Consider the following 16,682-nt stretch of genomic DNA (forward strand, 5'->3'; position numbering starts at 1 on the left):
TATATATATATATATATATATATATATATATATATATATATATATATACTAAAATATTTGTTATTTGGACATTAGATGTGCCTTATTTAGAATTTTAAACCTGTATTTTTATGATAGCAATAACTGTAAAGGGGTAATAACTATTGTAATGGGGTAAATCAAATGTAGGCTAATATACTGTCAATTACTAAGCTCAGATTCATCTTACCAGTTAAAATTTATACTCTGCTTTTGTAATTATTTATTTTTAATTTTGTGATTTTAACTTCTGCTTTAAAAATCTTTTTTTAGATTGTGTTCTAATGTTCTTCTAATAATCATAAACGTGTACAGCTGCCAAACAAAACCAGAGAGAAATGTATTCATAAATCTTTAAAACAATCTAATTAAATCTTGGGCATAAAACATTCAGCCAGTAAAAAAACCTGTAGTAGGCCTACATATATTGTATTTAGGCCTATCTATCTATCTATATAGGTCTATATTGTCTAATTTATCATTGTAGCCTTATTTAAGTTGATTTTCTGTATACTGTGTATTTATTTTTGGACTAATAGTGGTTAATAAAGTCCAATAATGGTATGAGAGAGTGTCAGTGGTAATATCATTGTGTTCTTGTCGGTCAGTGTTAGAGGATCTGTGTAACAACTGAGGCTTAGCTTGACAGTTAGCCTGCCCTGGACCAGGCTAGTTTCCCAGCATATAAGTTGCCAGGGTAACTGAGTTTGAACTATTTTAAGTTTGCTTTATGAAACCGAATCTACCAAAAATAAGCCTGACTAACCGAAATAAGCCTGGCTTATACTCTAATCTTGGTTTATGGAACAGCCCCCTGGTTTTAACAGCTGTTGGTTTAGCAGAGCCACAGCAGCTCAGTGGATTGACTGTCACGGATTCTGACTGCCGCTAGAGAGCAGCCTACCTCCACTAGAAACCTGAAATGGTAAAATATCCTGAACTCCAGCTCATAGGGATGTGAACCGTCCCTTCCTGTTTTACTGGCGATCAGAGAGAAACATTGACGCCGTGATAGAGACACGCAAGCTTCGAGAATGTCTGGAACCGCTCGCTCCGTCCAAGACCAGGATTTTTGTTTGCCTACGTGAAACCGGCAACCAGCAATGTCGCCTTATAACGCATATATGACACTTGACGAGTTATAGTCTACAAATATATTTTGTATCGCGCTGCTGCAACCCTTGCTCCTTCTTCTGTCAATGATTGTCCTACCCACATAAGCCTACTCATGGCGGAGACCAAAATTATATACCATATCGACGAAGAAGAAACCCCTTATTTAGTGAAACTGACGGTTTCTCCGGAAAAAGTCACGTTGGCGGATTTTAAAAATGTCCTTAATAACCGTCCGGTCAACAGTTATAAATTCTTTTTCAAATCTATGGATCAGGATTTCGGGTAAGTAGGTGGAATTATGATTTGCTCATATTGTTGTGTGTGTTCGTAGCCTTTTCAACAACCACGATCACACCCATCATCGACACAGGATTATGGCAGCCACAATCATGCCTTATAGACGCTGTCAAACCTGGAAAGCATTTAGAACGTTTGGTTTTTCGTTGTGACGTTGTTACATTGTTACATTGTTGCTGCTGGCACCTGCTTTGAACCCTTGTTCTAAAGTGCGCGTTCCTGCGCGGGTGCGTGTGCTCGACTCAGAAGTCAGAACCCACCGCCACTGTGGCAAGCCGCTATAGCATGTATGCGCCCTTCTAGTGGAGTCGGAAATATCGTAATTTCGAGTTTCGATCACAGGATGACAAAGTGAAGTTGTATTTACAAGTGGAAAACTCTGAATTACATGATACACGAGCTGCTGAGTTGAAACATGGCAGAAATATTGATCAACAATATAAATAATATGATGTATGAAATCTATGGATCAGTGAGCAGAAAGCAAGTCTTTAGTGAATGGTGTAAAGTTAATCACCCAACCTTCACATGTTTCTTTATGTACAAAAAAACTGATACTATGAAAGAAATTAAAATCATTAATTTTGACTGAGGTGTAGTTATTTGGCTTTACTGTTCACAATATAATTCTTTGTGCACTTGAAGGCAGCATCCTTACTACAGCCTTTTCATTGTTAAAAGTACCTTATTTAATTACTAGTAAGTAATCCAATGTTCGTATCCGGCCGCCTATTGCCAAACTGTTCTACTATCACATATCAGATCGGAAAAGGGATTTATTTTCAATAATGAAGAAAATATTCGAAAAGTTGCACTGAAGTGTCTAACTTGTGTTTAATAATAAAGTGTTTATTGGTCAGGGTTAGGTGTTGGGAGGGCTTTATTGACCCAATAAAGCGGCATCCATTTAATAATTTTAATAATAATTTACACTGTTATTATTGCATACGTTTAATGTACAACAACACTGAGGTGCAAATAGTATCTGCCACTATTTATAAGTAGGCTATAAATAGCATCTAAGTAGTAACTACTATTTACACTTATTGCAAAGAAAATACTGCTATTTTTACATAGTGTAAATATAATCTAGTTGCTATTTACATAAGATGACTAGTAGCAAAAAGGCCTATTAATATATGAATGTCACAGTTCAAGTACTTGTATCTAGTTATTAGTGAAATTGAAAAATATACCAGTCACTATTTGAATACTTACCAGTGATTTTAAAATAAGTACTAGTAACATAATAAATACTAGTTAGTTTTAATGAATAAATGTTAAATGGCTTGCCACAGCACCACACATGCACTGCAACAGAGCTAATTTTGTCAACTCCAGTCGCATGCTTGGAGTTGTCCACATGGTGCAAATATATCATGGTGTTTTCCTAATACAGTGTCTTGTGATGTAACTCCTTTTGACAGTGACTTGTGCTCTGGTTTCTCTCGAGTTTGAATCTTTTGAAGTTAAGGCCTGGCCATCAGAGGCATCGTCATAGAAAATCTGAACATGACATGACAAAGTCAGTCTGATCTTTTAAAGGTGACAGCTCCTTTTATGACTAAAACAAACACACTCATATCACCCAGGGGGGAGAATTACGTTAATTAAAATGACTGCCATGTTAGACAGGTATGTGTGTTCATACACTGACCAGTGTTGACGAGATCAAAGGAAGACTTCAAACATAATCTTGAAATCCACTGAACATCTCACAGGTTCTAATTTGTTCAGACTGCAAACTCATTAGTATAGCAGAATTTCAGTCATTTTCTGTCACTTCAAAATCACCGCTAATAGACTGAGGTTAATTGAGGAAGTGAGAGACTGCAGTGAACCCGCAGCTGCAAGGCAAAACTGTCACTTTCTAATTTGTCAGTGTCACCCAACATGTATATGGATTAGTTGCCTAAATGGCGGACAGGTTGCAGATAAACGAGCAGCTGTCATTTCAACTTTCTATTATTCTGTAATTGTTTGTTCATTTTGAAACCGAGTCAGATTTGAGAAGTGTTCATATTCGTTTACAATAGGTCAACTAGTGTTTTGAGTTCTATTTGAGTTACTGTAGCTGTAGTACAATTAAATAAGTTTATTCGAACAGAAATGATTATTTAACATAAACGTTACATGCTATTAAATGTAATTATAATAGCAATAGAAATACAAGTAATTACAAGCAATTCATTTCTCAGTAGATACAAACACAATAAATTCTGGGTGGCATTTGAGTTTTTTGTTAATTATGGTTGCTGCTGGTACCTATATTTTTATTTGTCTTCTAGCTGAGTATGTTGAGTTACTTGATGAGTTAAGTCAGTTGAACTGAATAAAGGCCTGTTCACACCATGAAAAATAACTATTACGATAACTATATTAGCGTCCACCACACCAATACATGATGAAGTTCTATTTATTATAAGTTATGTCTGTTGCTTTAAATGCTCAAGGTCTTTAAAATCAGGTGGATTCTGATTTGTCAATGTTTTTATTGTTCATCAGCTGAAAAAATCAGAAAAAAATGTGGTTCCAACAATGTTTTGTTATCATTAAGGCTAGTGTAAAACATTGCAATGATCTTAATTCACATTTTTGTGTTTATTTTAAATGATTCATTGCTGCCTAAAAAAGGTTTGTTTTTATAACTCCTTCTGAAATGACTAGAGAGGCATAATGTTAACCAGTAGCCAAACAGCTGTGTATCATTATTTTAGCAAACATTTGGTTTGGTTTCATTCAATAACATCTACTTATCACGATCCAATCATCTATTTATCACGATCCAAGTTCCGCCCATACATTTTTCTTCTCCCTGAATATCCTGTTTTGTTAAAAAGTACATCACATTATGAAAGTAAAAAGGTTTGCGAATGGTATTCCCTGTTTATCTTAAGAGTGTTCAGCTGTAGTATCTGCTTATATAATAAATAGATGGATTTGATCTAGGCTTCGTATGTCATGTTATAAGGCGTATCTCCAGATTCTGGATCTGGATTTGATCTTAAAAGACACAGACAAACAGGCACAGATGTTTAGTGATGTGTATTGGATGGAGATGCTCCTTTAATCCTACATGGCTGAGGCAATTGATCTTCATCAGACACTTTTAAATTCTCTTATTCACCACAACGCATGATGTTGGTGTTCTAGCATGACCTTCCAAAAAACTTGCTTTTCCTGTTAACATAGGATAGTTTACTAACAGTGTTGCTTTCCTGTCACACCTAGCACTGAGCGCTCAGTTGGCCCTGGTGACTGTGAAGCATATTGCGAGAACAAACGACGCTTGACCTTCAAAACCTGACTGCTAGTTCTCCTTAGCTACTTTATGTTAAAATGTGGAGTAGCAAACTTGGGCCTACACACTAAAAAACAAATTGGAACAGTTTTCACTCAGAAATTTATAGGAAATTTCACAAATAATTACAGCAAGTAACTTGAAATTAAACATGAAATTTCAAGGTAAAACTTGAATTTTCTTGTAAAACCTATTCCAAACATTTTTGTCAGTGCAAATAGGATACTTTTGTTTCAGCATGCCACAAACTTGGATCTGGACACATTTCAGAACCATAAATGCATCCCAGCGGGAGTTGATTTATTTTGTGTGCAGCTAAATGCGGCAAACATTATTTTTAGACAGCCTTGCATTGTTCATTCTTCAACCATTCACGAAGCAGGAAGAAATGCTACCAGAACAAGTCTTGTGAGATCTCAAATGCACAAAAGATGGTCTTAGGCCTCTGTAATGTGGGCTAGTGAACATTTACATTCACAGATCAGCGATGAGATGAACCTAAGAACTCTGGGATGGTGTAGAGACACACCCCTTATTATCACATCATAACTAGCCCTACAGCGTCCAACATAAACATCGATAATCCCACTATTACTGCCATAGATCCCCACTGTGTGTGTCCTCCGTAATAATAAACAACATTCTGCTGCTTCTGATAATAACTTCTGATATTATCCACCACAGTCTGTTAATACCCCTGTAAACCTTTGCTCAAAGCTTTGAGGGCAGACCCCCTAAACAGCATCTCTCTGAGGGCCGATTTGTGCCATTTACCTCTGCTGCTGCTGCGTGTGATTGTTGGATAACATAATCTTAAATGAATCTGATGTGTGTAACAAGATATCAGCGGAGCGTATGAATGAAGACTAGGAATAATGCTCCAGATGGATTTCCTTCACTTTTAAGTACCCTTAGTACACGTTGCATAGCTCTTGTGTTTTAACTATGGTTAATGGATTCTTTGGTGTCAGGCCAGGTTGATGTATTATTTATCAGACCCCATTGACTTCGCAGAAAGATTTCAGTTGTGTTTCATTTTTAAAGCGCTGCTGTCGCGTGTGTTGTGCGGAAGGATGTGTTTGGCGTTTGACTGGAAGTGATATATCACTCTGTACTTAACAGCTTGTAGGTGAATAATCTCATGGTCTCATTCACTGAATGATTGTCGGGCATTAATCGGACTGGGTCTCAGCCCTGATAATTCGTTATAGGATCACACTGATCTGGGCCGCAGTCCCACAACACAAGAAATCCCTGAAGTAGATAAATGATATCATGACCATGTGGTTGCTAGTCAGAAAAGCCCTAGATTTCTGAATGAGGGCATGTGCATGCATGGTCATATACTGATTTTAGTCTGATTTTAGTTTTCATCATCTCACTGGGATGATGTCATCACTCATCAATGGTGTTTGCATCTCGTTTACTCTTTTTAGTAAGGCTAATTGGGCTATGAAACATGAATTGTGCTAGGGCTGCACAATATATAGGTTTAGCATTGATATCGCCATGTGTGCATCCACGATAGTCACATTCAAGGGCATTATTTTTGGCTTGAACATTGGGGGGGTTGGAGTGTGAACCGTTAAGTGGGGTCTCTCTCGGGGCATGCTTCCTCATGAAATTGATGTGTTTGCTTGTTTGTTTGTTTGTTTATTAGGGCTGGGTATTGACACAAATTTCACAATTCGATTCGATTTCGATTCACAAGCTTGCAATTCGATTCAATTTCGATTCAATTCAATATCGATTATTTTGGATATCAGGTACAATACATTGAAAATTTTCTCAAGGAAAACAAATCTCTTTATTATTGTAAACTATGGGAGTCAGTTGTAGCCTTGGCTTCATTAGCCTACTATAATATTGAAGGTAAAAATGAACTGATTTGTATACAAATACTTAAAATACACTTTTATTTATTTTTATAATAATAAAGTTATATGAAATTATATAACAATTTAAATGGTGGCTGTCATAAACAACTTTCCAGATTTATTCAAACATGCATTACATATTGAAGAACATTAAAAATTATAATGAATAATGTAATGGTGCATATATTTAACAAAATATTCCTATATGCCTATATCCTATATAAATATTCCATATATTCCTCTCTAGAGTTCATTTTTCTAGCTGACTAACGAGTTTATGGTCACTGGATATGTTTTTTCTGAGGTAAATGTGACGTTACATGACATTGTTTACTAACATCTTTCCACGGTTAAAACACTGATTGAGCGGTTCCATGTCACGATAACACACTTTCAGACAGGGCCGGCCCTGACCAATTAGCTGCCCTAGGCAAGATTTTACCTGGTGCCCCATGCATCACAGCCCATTTGACACCCCACCATTGTGTTCATGATTTAGCATATATATATATATATATATATATATATATATATATATATATATATACACACACACATACATACACACACACACACACACACACACACACAAAACACAAATACCAAGAGTCCCCATTATCTTTTATAGCACGTTTTACAATACAGATTTAATGTGAACTTTGCTATTTTGAATAAACCTGTAAATAAATATCATTACTAATTTTGGCAAATAAATTTTAAAAATGCCATATACAGTACAGGCCAAAAGTTTGGAAACATTACTATTTTTAATGTTTTTGAAAGAAATTTATTCTGCTCATCAAGCCTGCATTTATTTGATCAAAAATACAGAAAAAAATGTAATATTGTGATATATTATTACAATTTAAAATAATTGGTTTTCAATTTATTATACTTTAAATTATCATTTATTTCTGTGATGCAAAGCTGAATTTTCAGGATCATTACTCCAGTCTTCAGTGTCACATGTGACATCCGGTCTATCACATGATCCTTTAGAAATCATTCTAATATGATGATTCATTATCAAAGTTGGAAACAGTTCTGCTGCTTAATATTTTGTCATAACCTGTGATACTTTTTTAGGATACTTTGATAAATAAATAGTAAAAAAATAAAATATATATATATTTTTTTAAATAGAAATCTATGCTAACATTAAGTTTAAGGTTAAAATAACTGCCATGAAATTATAGTATCTTAGTATCAAAAAACAATTTATTATACTTTATCATTATCAACAATTTCTTGTTTACATAGGATATGATGTAGCCTACCTATTTGTGCTTAAACGGACACATACGCACAAAAATTGTGTCACAATGCCCGTCTCGTCTCAGCGAGTATCGGGAGCATGTTCCCACAAATGGCCTACCCCTGACCCCACCCCTAAACCTACGCCTTAACTGGGGTTTAGACAAGTCAAAAAAAATAAAAAAAAATCTTAATGTGGGAACATAGGGCTGTGGGAACATAGGGCTGACCCCCGAGTATCTTCGTAAGCGGCTTATGTGAACGTAAACAATTGAGAAAGAAAATGTATGCAGATCTTTATATTGGATCTGTACATTAGGTCTTAATGTGACAGCAGCCTAATATTTCTGCTGCTGCTTAATCAAACAACAGTATACAAAGAGGAAATCACTTTTGTAGCTTTAACAAATATTAATTATATTTAATTAATACAGTGAAGACTGTAGTGGTACTTTATGTTTGTTTATGTTTATTATTCAATTTCTGAACCTGAATACTGTTAGACTTACCTGAAAAACATAAAGAACTGTTTATTACATTTATATCTTTGTTCTATTGTATTTATCTATATTTCTAATTTGTTTATTATTTTCTATGAAATCACCCCAATCATTCTAGAATGATTAAATCTTTCTTTCCAGATAGAGCTATTCAAGTCATCTGGTGAATCGCAATATTTGTCACATTTGTAAAATAGAACCTTTTTTCCATATATCGAGTTTTTTTCTTTTACTATTTTTTTTACTTTATTTTTTATTTTTACTATTATAGTATAGTAGTATTTTTTATATGTTCAGTTTTCTTTTTAATTTAAGCTTTAGTGATTTAATGTGCTTTTGTCATTTTTATTAGTTTTTGTTTTTCTAATATTTCTGCTTGTTTAATATTTTCTTTACTACACACACCTTAGTAACTACAAAGCAATGCTCTGGCAACCACATATAGCATTTCCATCAGTTAATGCAAATCATGTATTATTTTTATTCTGATTCTTAATATTTTATTGCTTGCTTAAAGGGATAGCTCACCCCCAAATTAATATGTAGTCATCATTTTAATCAGCCTCATGTTTTTCCAAACCTGTATGACATTCTTCTGTGCACCGATTTAAAAAAAAATGTCCATAAAATTGATCGCAGTGGGGTCCATCCTAAACAACATTGACTTTTCATTGCATGGCCAAAAAAAGCAGTATCTTTTGTGTAAAAGAAGCAAGTCATACAGGTTTGGAACAACATGTGGGTGAGCAAATAATGACTGATTTTTAATGTTTCAGAGAACTGTCCTTATAAGAAACTTTGTTAGATAGCTTCAAATTATTTTTATGTGTTAAGACAATATTATTACCGGTACTCCAAAGAACAGCTTTGTACTCCAGTTTGTAACCAAAGGCGTTACCCTCCCTCACAAGTTTGGACAGACCACACTTCCTTATGGCCACCCCCACGGTCCTCGCTGTATGTTGCTGTATATTGTAAATACCTCTTGAGAGGACACAAACACTTCCTACCCATGACTAGAGTTACACCCCAGTTTCCTGTGCTGGGCTCAGGACGCTCAGACAGGCTGTAGAAACTCTCCTTGTTTTGTAACTCCTTCCACAAGAACATGTTATCATCATCCTTCAGTCCCATTCAACTCATCTCCTCAGTCTCACAGCCCTGTGGGTCATGTGACCTGGAAGTTCTGGAGAAGCAGAGAGGAAGACGTTATAATTACGACAGACTTCTGGAATTTCTCAAGTCACAGCGCTCTGTCAACACATTTTAGGACTGCACAATGTTGATATTTTTGTTATGGTTGAAATAATTACTGATATTACATCTAGGCTACATTTATTCGTTTAGCAGATGCTTTAATACATTGGGGATTTGAAGGAATGCTGCACTTCTTAATGTAAGAAGTGATGAGGTACAATGTTCTAAAATTGTTAGAAATCATTAGAAAATGATAAGCTGCTATGGATGTAGTAGTGACAAAAAAAAGCAAAGATGCTATATAGGGATGTTCAGGCATGACATCAGTTAGTAGGCAAACACGGAGGGTGAATTTGTTCCCTCAGGAACATCGAATGGGTTTTTAGAGTGGCTGTGTTCGATTTATGATTAAAATAAGGTCTGTGGTTAATCTTACTCTGCAGACACTTTCCTGTTTTGTTCTACAACATAAATTACACAGTCATACCTCACAGTCATGCTTGACATTTGAAACATTTCTCAGCTGTTTGTCTCAAAAGTCCCTATGAGAAATAGAAACAAATGAAACAATTGTTGGCATATTTGTTGTTTGGTATTTGAAGAATTTGATGAGAAATGTTTGAGTTCCTGTAGAAATGTGACTTTTGATTGCAGAAGCGGAGCTTTGAGATCTTACTGAAAATTAGGAACAGAGAAATAACAACAACAACCCAGAACCATTATGGTGCTCACACCATAGGATTTTAGAACAAATCTTTTGAATGAATGATTCATTTATCAAATACATTTTAACAGTCACTTGTTGCCACCTAATGGCATAACAATGTAATTGATACAATCTTACTTAAAGCTTAACGTTTGCTCTCTCTGGCTCAGCTGTAGCGTGAAAGTGCAGTATGATTGTAATTTCAAATGTTTAATAGATATAGCAAGAATCATCATTGTCATTCATAAAAAAGACGACGTGTGTGTTTGAATTGAGATTGCTCAAAAGTAACCTGGGTTCAGGCCTGGGCGAACACTACTTCCACGACCCATGACTATTATGATCCTGCCCTTTTTAGTAAATCAAAAGTATACAGCATGGCCAGTATAGTCTGATTCTTGAACATATGACTCTTTTGAACCAGTTCTTTTTTGAGTGAACCAAACAAATGCAGCACAACCAATTGTCTGATTCCTGAACAAAAGAATCTTTTGAACCAGCTTTTTTTAGTAAATCAAAAACACAGTGTAGTGCCTGTGTAGTCTAGCCTTGAAATCTAGACGCATCCTAGCGGCAGCAAAATGTATTTTGCAGCCAGGGCAGTCTAGCAACTCTCCATTGACTTTCGAGCTGCAAAAACCTAAATTGGGTCAGGCCAATCACGTCGTGTATAGAGTAGGCGGGGCGGGCTTAACATAATGACGACAGAGTTGCGACGCTTACCTGCTACTTGAAAACAAAGAATGACGGCTGCTGCTGGCGAACAGTCTTTCGAATCGGCTTTGTCCGCGACTCTGGAGGACTTGGAGTTAGGTTTTTCTTTGAGAAAAGAGCAAAGAACGGCACTTAAGTCATTCTTAAAAAAAGGAAGATGTGTTCGTAGTTTTGCCGGCCAGATATGGCAAAAGTTGAATCTATCAACTAGCTCCGCTGTTGGGAAAACGCTCTGGTTGGTTGAAGCGCTGTCCTATTGCGTGCAGAGGGAATTTGAAAGACAGCCGTTTATCCCGCCCCTCGGATTGAGCCGTGTCTATGGTGAGTTGCCAGACCCAACATCTTGATGTAGGTCTGGCTTGCCAGGCTATGTGTAGTCCGTTTCATGAACTAATGACTTTAATGAGTCGGCTCTATTTAGTGAATCAGTGACACTTGTGAATCAGTCAGAGCAGTTGGTGAACTCGCAATGTAAGACTCACTTAATGAACTGCAAGTGACTGTGTTGTACTTGTTGGCTTGTGAGAAATCAGTGTTATTTTAGATATTCATATGTGAATGTTTGATTCGTTATATCTTCTGTTGAAATTTGAATGATCTCATTGTCGTTTTACCAATACGGTCAAAGATATGTTGTGCGTCCCTAGTAATCCTGCTTTGTCAGACTGCGAATCAAGCCTTCCCTTTAGTGGTTTTGTCAGTCTCATGTGGTTTGTGTGTATGTACTAGTCCTGCACACAGTGACAAGAGACCAACAGGTGTGTGACTGCTGAACCCCGACTGGAAGGGTTAAAGGGTAACTGTGTGGTATTTATGTAGGGAATTTACAGCCTAGGATGGACACTCTGCTAACACACTCACTCACTCACTCTATTAATAACCTCTTGTGCCCTGACACCTTTCACACATATAAATGTGGCCACACTTGAATATATATACAGTATATATATACCCTCAATACTCATAAAAGCACACACATTTAGAAAAATATTCGATGTGCATGTATACTAAGCCACTCTCTCGGTCCAGCAACAGCAGTTTCAGTAGGTAATCTGAAATGTGCATGAGGTACTAATGAGGCCCGTTAAAACGGAGTAGTTTTCAATAGAGTAGTCGGTCAACAGGGCCGTTCAGCATTCTCATCATGAGCAGCCAGCAGTTGAGAGCTAAGTGGAAAATTCCGCTGTTTGAGCGTGACATGCTTTCAGTATGCCTCAGCTTTTGCAAATAGACGTGAACTGATGTGCAATCCTGGGTGCTAGTCTCACAGAGTCCCTAACAGTTTGTGTTCTTTCCTGCAGAGTCGTCAAAGAAGAAATCTCTGATGATAACGCCAAGCTGCCCTGCTTCAACGGCAGAGTGGTGTCCTGGGTAAGTGAGATGAACGGTCCCCTCTTCTCTGTCTTAGATAGATTGTGACATTGCAAAATATAAATATATCAACCCTGCTGAACTTTTAGTGGAGTTCTTTTTAGTGGTAATCCGATTCCTGTACAAATAATCATACTCTTATGAACTGGCAGTTTTTAATCAAAAACATACAACCCAATTAGTGTAGTTAGATTCCCAAACAAATTACTCCTATTTACAGACTCTATTTGGTTAGTCAAAAACATTCTGGACAACTTATATGATCAGATTCCCAAACAGCTCACATATAAATATTCATCAACTCACACATCAGTTATGATAAACGGAAGCTCAAGCATGTTTGCTTGTCTTGCGAGAACCAATGAGGTTCATTCTCGTGTTACGCAGCACGTTATTAAGAAAAAAAGACTATATTAAATCTGTACATCATATAAAAGGATTGTGTCTCTTCAGAAAATGTCATATTCAATTCATATGGATTAGTTTTACGATCTCTTTATGAACTTTTTTAAGTGCCAAAATTTTAGACAGAAAGCTCTCAGATTGCATCAAAAAGATCATTTGTGTTCCAAAGATGAATGAAAATCTTACGGATTTGGAATGACATGTGGGTGAATAATTAATGACAGAATTTTCATTTTTGGGTGAACTATCCATTTAAACATAAAGCATGACCTGTGTAGTATAAGTGAATGAATCCTATGAATTGGCTCTTTACGGAATCAAAAACATTCAGCATGGCCGGTGTAATTAGATTCTCAAAGAAAATCATTTTTTTCCTGAATTAAAAAGATCCTGAACTAATGAATCTTATGAACTGGTTTGTTTTAGTGAACCAAACAAAACAGTGTGACCAGTGTATTCCGATTCTTGAACAAATGACTCTTATGAACTGGCTGTTTTTAGTGAATCAAAAACATATAGTACAACCAGTATAGTTATATTTCCAAACAAATGACACTTATAAACCATCTCTTTTTAGTCAAGTAAATAAATACAGCGTGGCCAGTGTAGTCTGATTCCTGAATGAATGGTTCTTATGAGTGGCTCTTTTTACTGAATCAAAAACATACAGATACATTTCTGATGGCCAAGCTGGGAAACCAGATATAGGATAAGGACAACAATACAGGATTGTTTGAATATTTACCTTTAATAGTGATGGCAAAACCGAGGAATAATAATTAATCTGATTATCGGCACTAAAACACACATCTCCACTATTATAAGCAGCTGTTATACCTGTGTGTTGGTTAAAGTTGGTGTGAGGTGCAAAATACAGGTTAGTGGACTCCAGCGAGCCTCCAGCTGCAGAGAGTTGCACAGACATGCTGAGATGCATGACATTGAGCTGTGCAGCACTAAAATATGTGCTTCATCGCCTGCTGAGTGTCCAAACACGGAGACCGTCAGTGTACTATATCACGATCACTGCTTTAATTACCATAGTGTACTGGATTTCTGCCTTTCTCTAAATTTTTATCAATGTTTTTTGTAGAGAATATAAACAATAGAGTGTGTTTTTTATGAGTAGCCTTAGGTATCCACATGTATCCTCCATTATTTGGATCATGAAAGCACTGTACTACATTTTAAGACCCCTTTTTGATTAAATGAAGAGGAGTTGGACCACTCATAAGCTGTTTTCGAAATCCCCCCCATACCCTCATTCACTATTCCCTAAATCAATCCACTAATCTAGTCCACTTGAAGGAGTGAATGAAAACCAGTGAGGGAATTCGGACACTAAGTGCACCGGAAGGGCTGCCGCGTTTGCATAGTTTGTGCTTGCAGTTTAATAATCATTTTAAACATAGCAAACTGGCAGCTCCAGTAGTAAAGAAAACATTAATCTTGAACTCTATCATGGAAACTATGTACAACCCTTAATTTAACAATGTAATAATCGATTGACAAGGAATTTATACCTGTATGATATTACGCTGTACCCACATTGGACCAGTGGTTTGGAAAATGGATGGATGATTCAGCTGTAGGCGCTATCTTCTGGTCAGATGTGGGTATTCATTCAGCGCGACCCTCACTGTGCATTATGGGTACTCTCCAACCTGAAAAATAGTGTTTTTGTGTGTGATTTAAGCTAAGACTGCATGACTTATGATACCATTGTGGTAATTTTTTATTGCTGATTTGAAATATGTTGAAATAGCTGCCAGGACCTTTACCAGGAAGCCCGCCAAGTGAACTGACTTGCCTTTTTTCACACTCCTGTCTGCTCAGACAAATGCACTCTCTTCTCTTCCTTCTGCTGGTCTACTTATTTATTCAGGGCTAGTAGTTAGTCTAGAGAGTTTCTTCCTGAAGCCTTTGTGATTAATTGTGTGTGTGTGTGTGTGTTTGGCTGTAGTTGGTGTTGGCTGAAGGCACACACTCGGATGGGGGATCTCAGTGCACAGAGAGCCACAAAGAGCTACCACCACCCTTGGAGCGAACTGGAGGGATTGGAGATTCCAGACCCCCCTCTTTTCAGTGAGTTATGCCATACAAATAATTTATCTGACAAATCATCATTTATTACTCACTTTTCAGGCCCATAGTACACCAGGTCTGATAAGAACACATCCCATTATAACTGTGAAACATGGGTTTGTGACAAATGGATGTATGACAAATAATGATGATGAAATCTAGTATAAATCAAGTTCTTCATGTCAGCTTCATACTTAAAAAAATAAAAATAAAATGTTTATACAATTTTCAGCAACAAAAAAAAGGAACTGACTGGATGATTAGGATGCATTACATTGATCAAAATTCTGTTCATCAAAGAATTAATATTGAATCACTGTTTCCACAAAAATATTAAGCAGCACACTTGTTTTTGAACACATTTCTGAAGGATCATGTGATACTGAAGACTGAAGTAAAGATGCTGAAGTTTTGCAATCACAGAAATAAATTACATTTTAAATTATGTAAAAATATAAAATAGTAATAATATTTCACAATATTACAGTTTTTAATGTATTTTTGATCAAATAAATGCAGTCTTGGTGAGGGTAAAAGACCTCTTTCAAAAACATTAAAAGGTTGGTATAATTCCCTTTTCATAATGCCCTTTTCATGTAAAATAAGTATTTGATGTGTGTATGTGAAATTTTTGCTCAAAATACCCCACAGATATTTTTATATAGCATGTTAAAATTGTCACTTTTTGAGGGAAAGCAAAAACGCACCGTTTTTGAGTCTTTCCCTTTAAATGCAAATGAGCTGCTGCTCCCGGCACAGAGGGCGGAGCTTCAACAGCTTGTGTCCTTTTACCTCACACAGACATGCACTGAAAATTAAAAAATCTTTTAGCCTTTTATGTTCAAACCGGATTCAGACAATGATAGAGAGACTCAAGAAGTGACATCATGTAGAATGCAACAGGACGTTTCTGTATGGTTACTTAAGTGTTGTTATCTTATATTCATTAATTAGCATATTCTGTCATGATAATCTATAAATCACATTCCCGGGTGCGAGGTTTATGTACCTTTTGAACGCTTTTCCGATGTAAATTCGGGACTTTGCACGTTCCTTCTCCTTCTCCTTTTTCTTTGTTATTTGTTCATCGGAACGTCGTCTCTTTGGTCGTGTGTCGGCCATTTGTTGCAGTTTGTGGAGCCTGGGCTGTCTACTGAGACCGCGTTGTTTTACAGTGTGTTCAGGGGACAGGCAGCTAGCGGATAGTGAGGAGATGTTTTTTCCTGTATGTGACAAAAAATGTTTTGGCCTAAAAAACGTGTGACATCGCTTAGAGCATCTTTAAAGAGAATATCTCCCTTTGCTTTGAACTTTGAGCGTTGTAACTTTGCAGATGTTGTTTATGCTCAAACAGCAACATTGCACAATAACTAAAGTTAGAAAAGTGAAATCATACTCAACCACCCCTTTAGAGGTAACTTTTGGCCCTCTAGCTGTTAAAAAAACAAAACTGCATGCATTTTGAGGAAGAACATTGTTTTGGTTGTGCTTCGGCTCAGTGTGACTGTGCTGTCATGCAGCCATGCCGAAAATTTTCGGTAGGAATACACATTCCATTACACCCCTAGTGTCTGGACAGTTACACCTTTAAGGCATACAAGAAATAACAATACATTGTAATTTAGAAATTGAAAGCATGTCCAATATAGAAGTGTATACAAGTCATTGTATGATTTGCATATACGCATTATACACTCACCTAAAGGATTATTAGGAACACCATACTAATACTGTGTTTGACCCCCTTTCGCCTTCAGAAGCGCCTTAATTCTACGTGGCATTGATTCAACAAGGTGCTGAAAGCATTCTTTAGAAATATTGGCCCATATTGATAGGATAGC

At 36.5% G+C, this 16,682-nt stretch overlaps 1 protein-coding gene across 5 annotated transcripts in view; it reads left to right on the top strand.

Annotated features, from left to right (window-relative positions):
* Positions 1 to 986: 986 nt before the first annotated feature.
* dvl1a (dishevelled segment polarity protein 1a) overlaps positions 987 to 16,682 on the top strand; it is a 36,452-nt gene continuing 20,756 nt past the window's right edge. For 2 of the 5 annotated variants that reach the window (XM_081387671.1, XM_081387672.1), the window contains exons 1-3: positions 993 to 1,416; positions 12,282 to 12,351; positions 14,720 to 14,841. In XM_081387671.1, the coding sequence (XP_081243797.1) occupies positions 1,247 to 1,416; positions 12,282 to 12,351; positions 14,720 to 14,841 (362 nt within the window). In that variant the 5' untranslated portion in view covers positions 993 to 1,246. Of the gene's footprint in view, positions 1,417 to 12,281; positions 12,352 to 14,719; positions 14,842 to 16,682 lie in introns of all 5 variants that reach the window. The other 3 variants (XM_081387675.1, XM_081387674.1, XM_081387673.1) reach the window with 2 other exon arrangements.

Source organism: Scardinius erythrophthalmus (assembly GCF_964197995.2).
Source record: "Scardinius erythrophthalmus genome assembly, chromosome: 15".
Classification (NCBI taxonomy): domain Eukaryota; kingdom Metazoa; phylum Chordata; class Actinopteri; order Cypriniformes; family Leuciscidae; genus Scardinius; species Scardinius erythrophthalmus.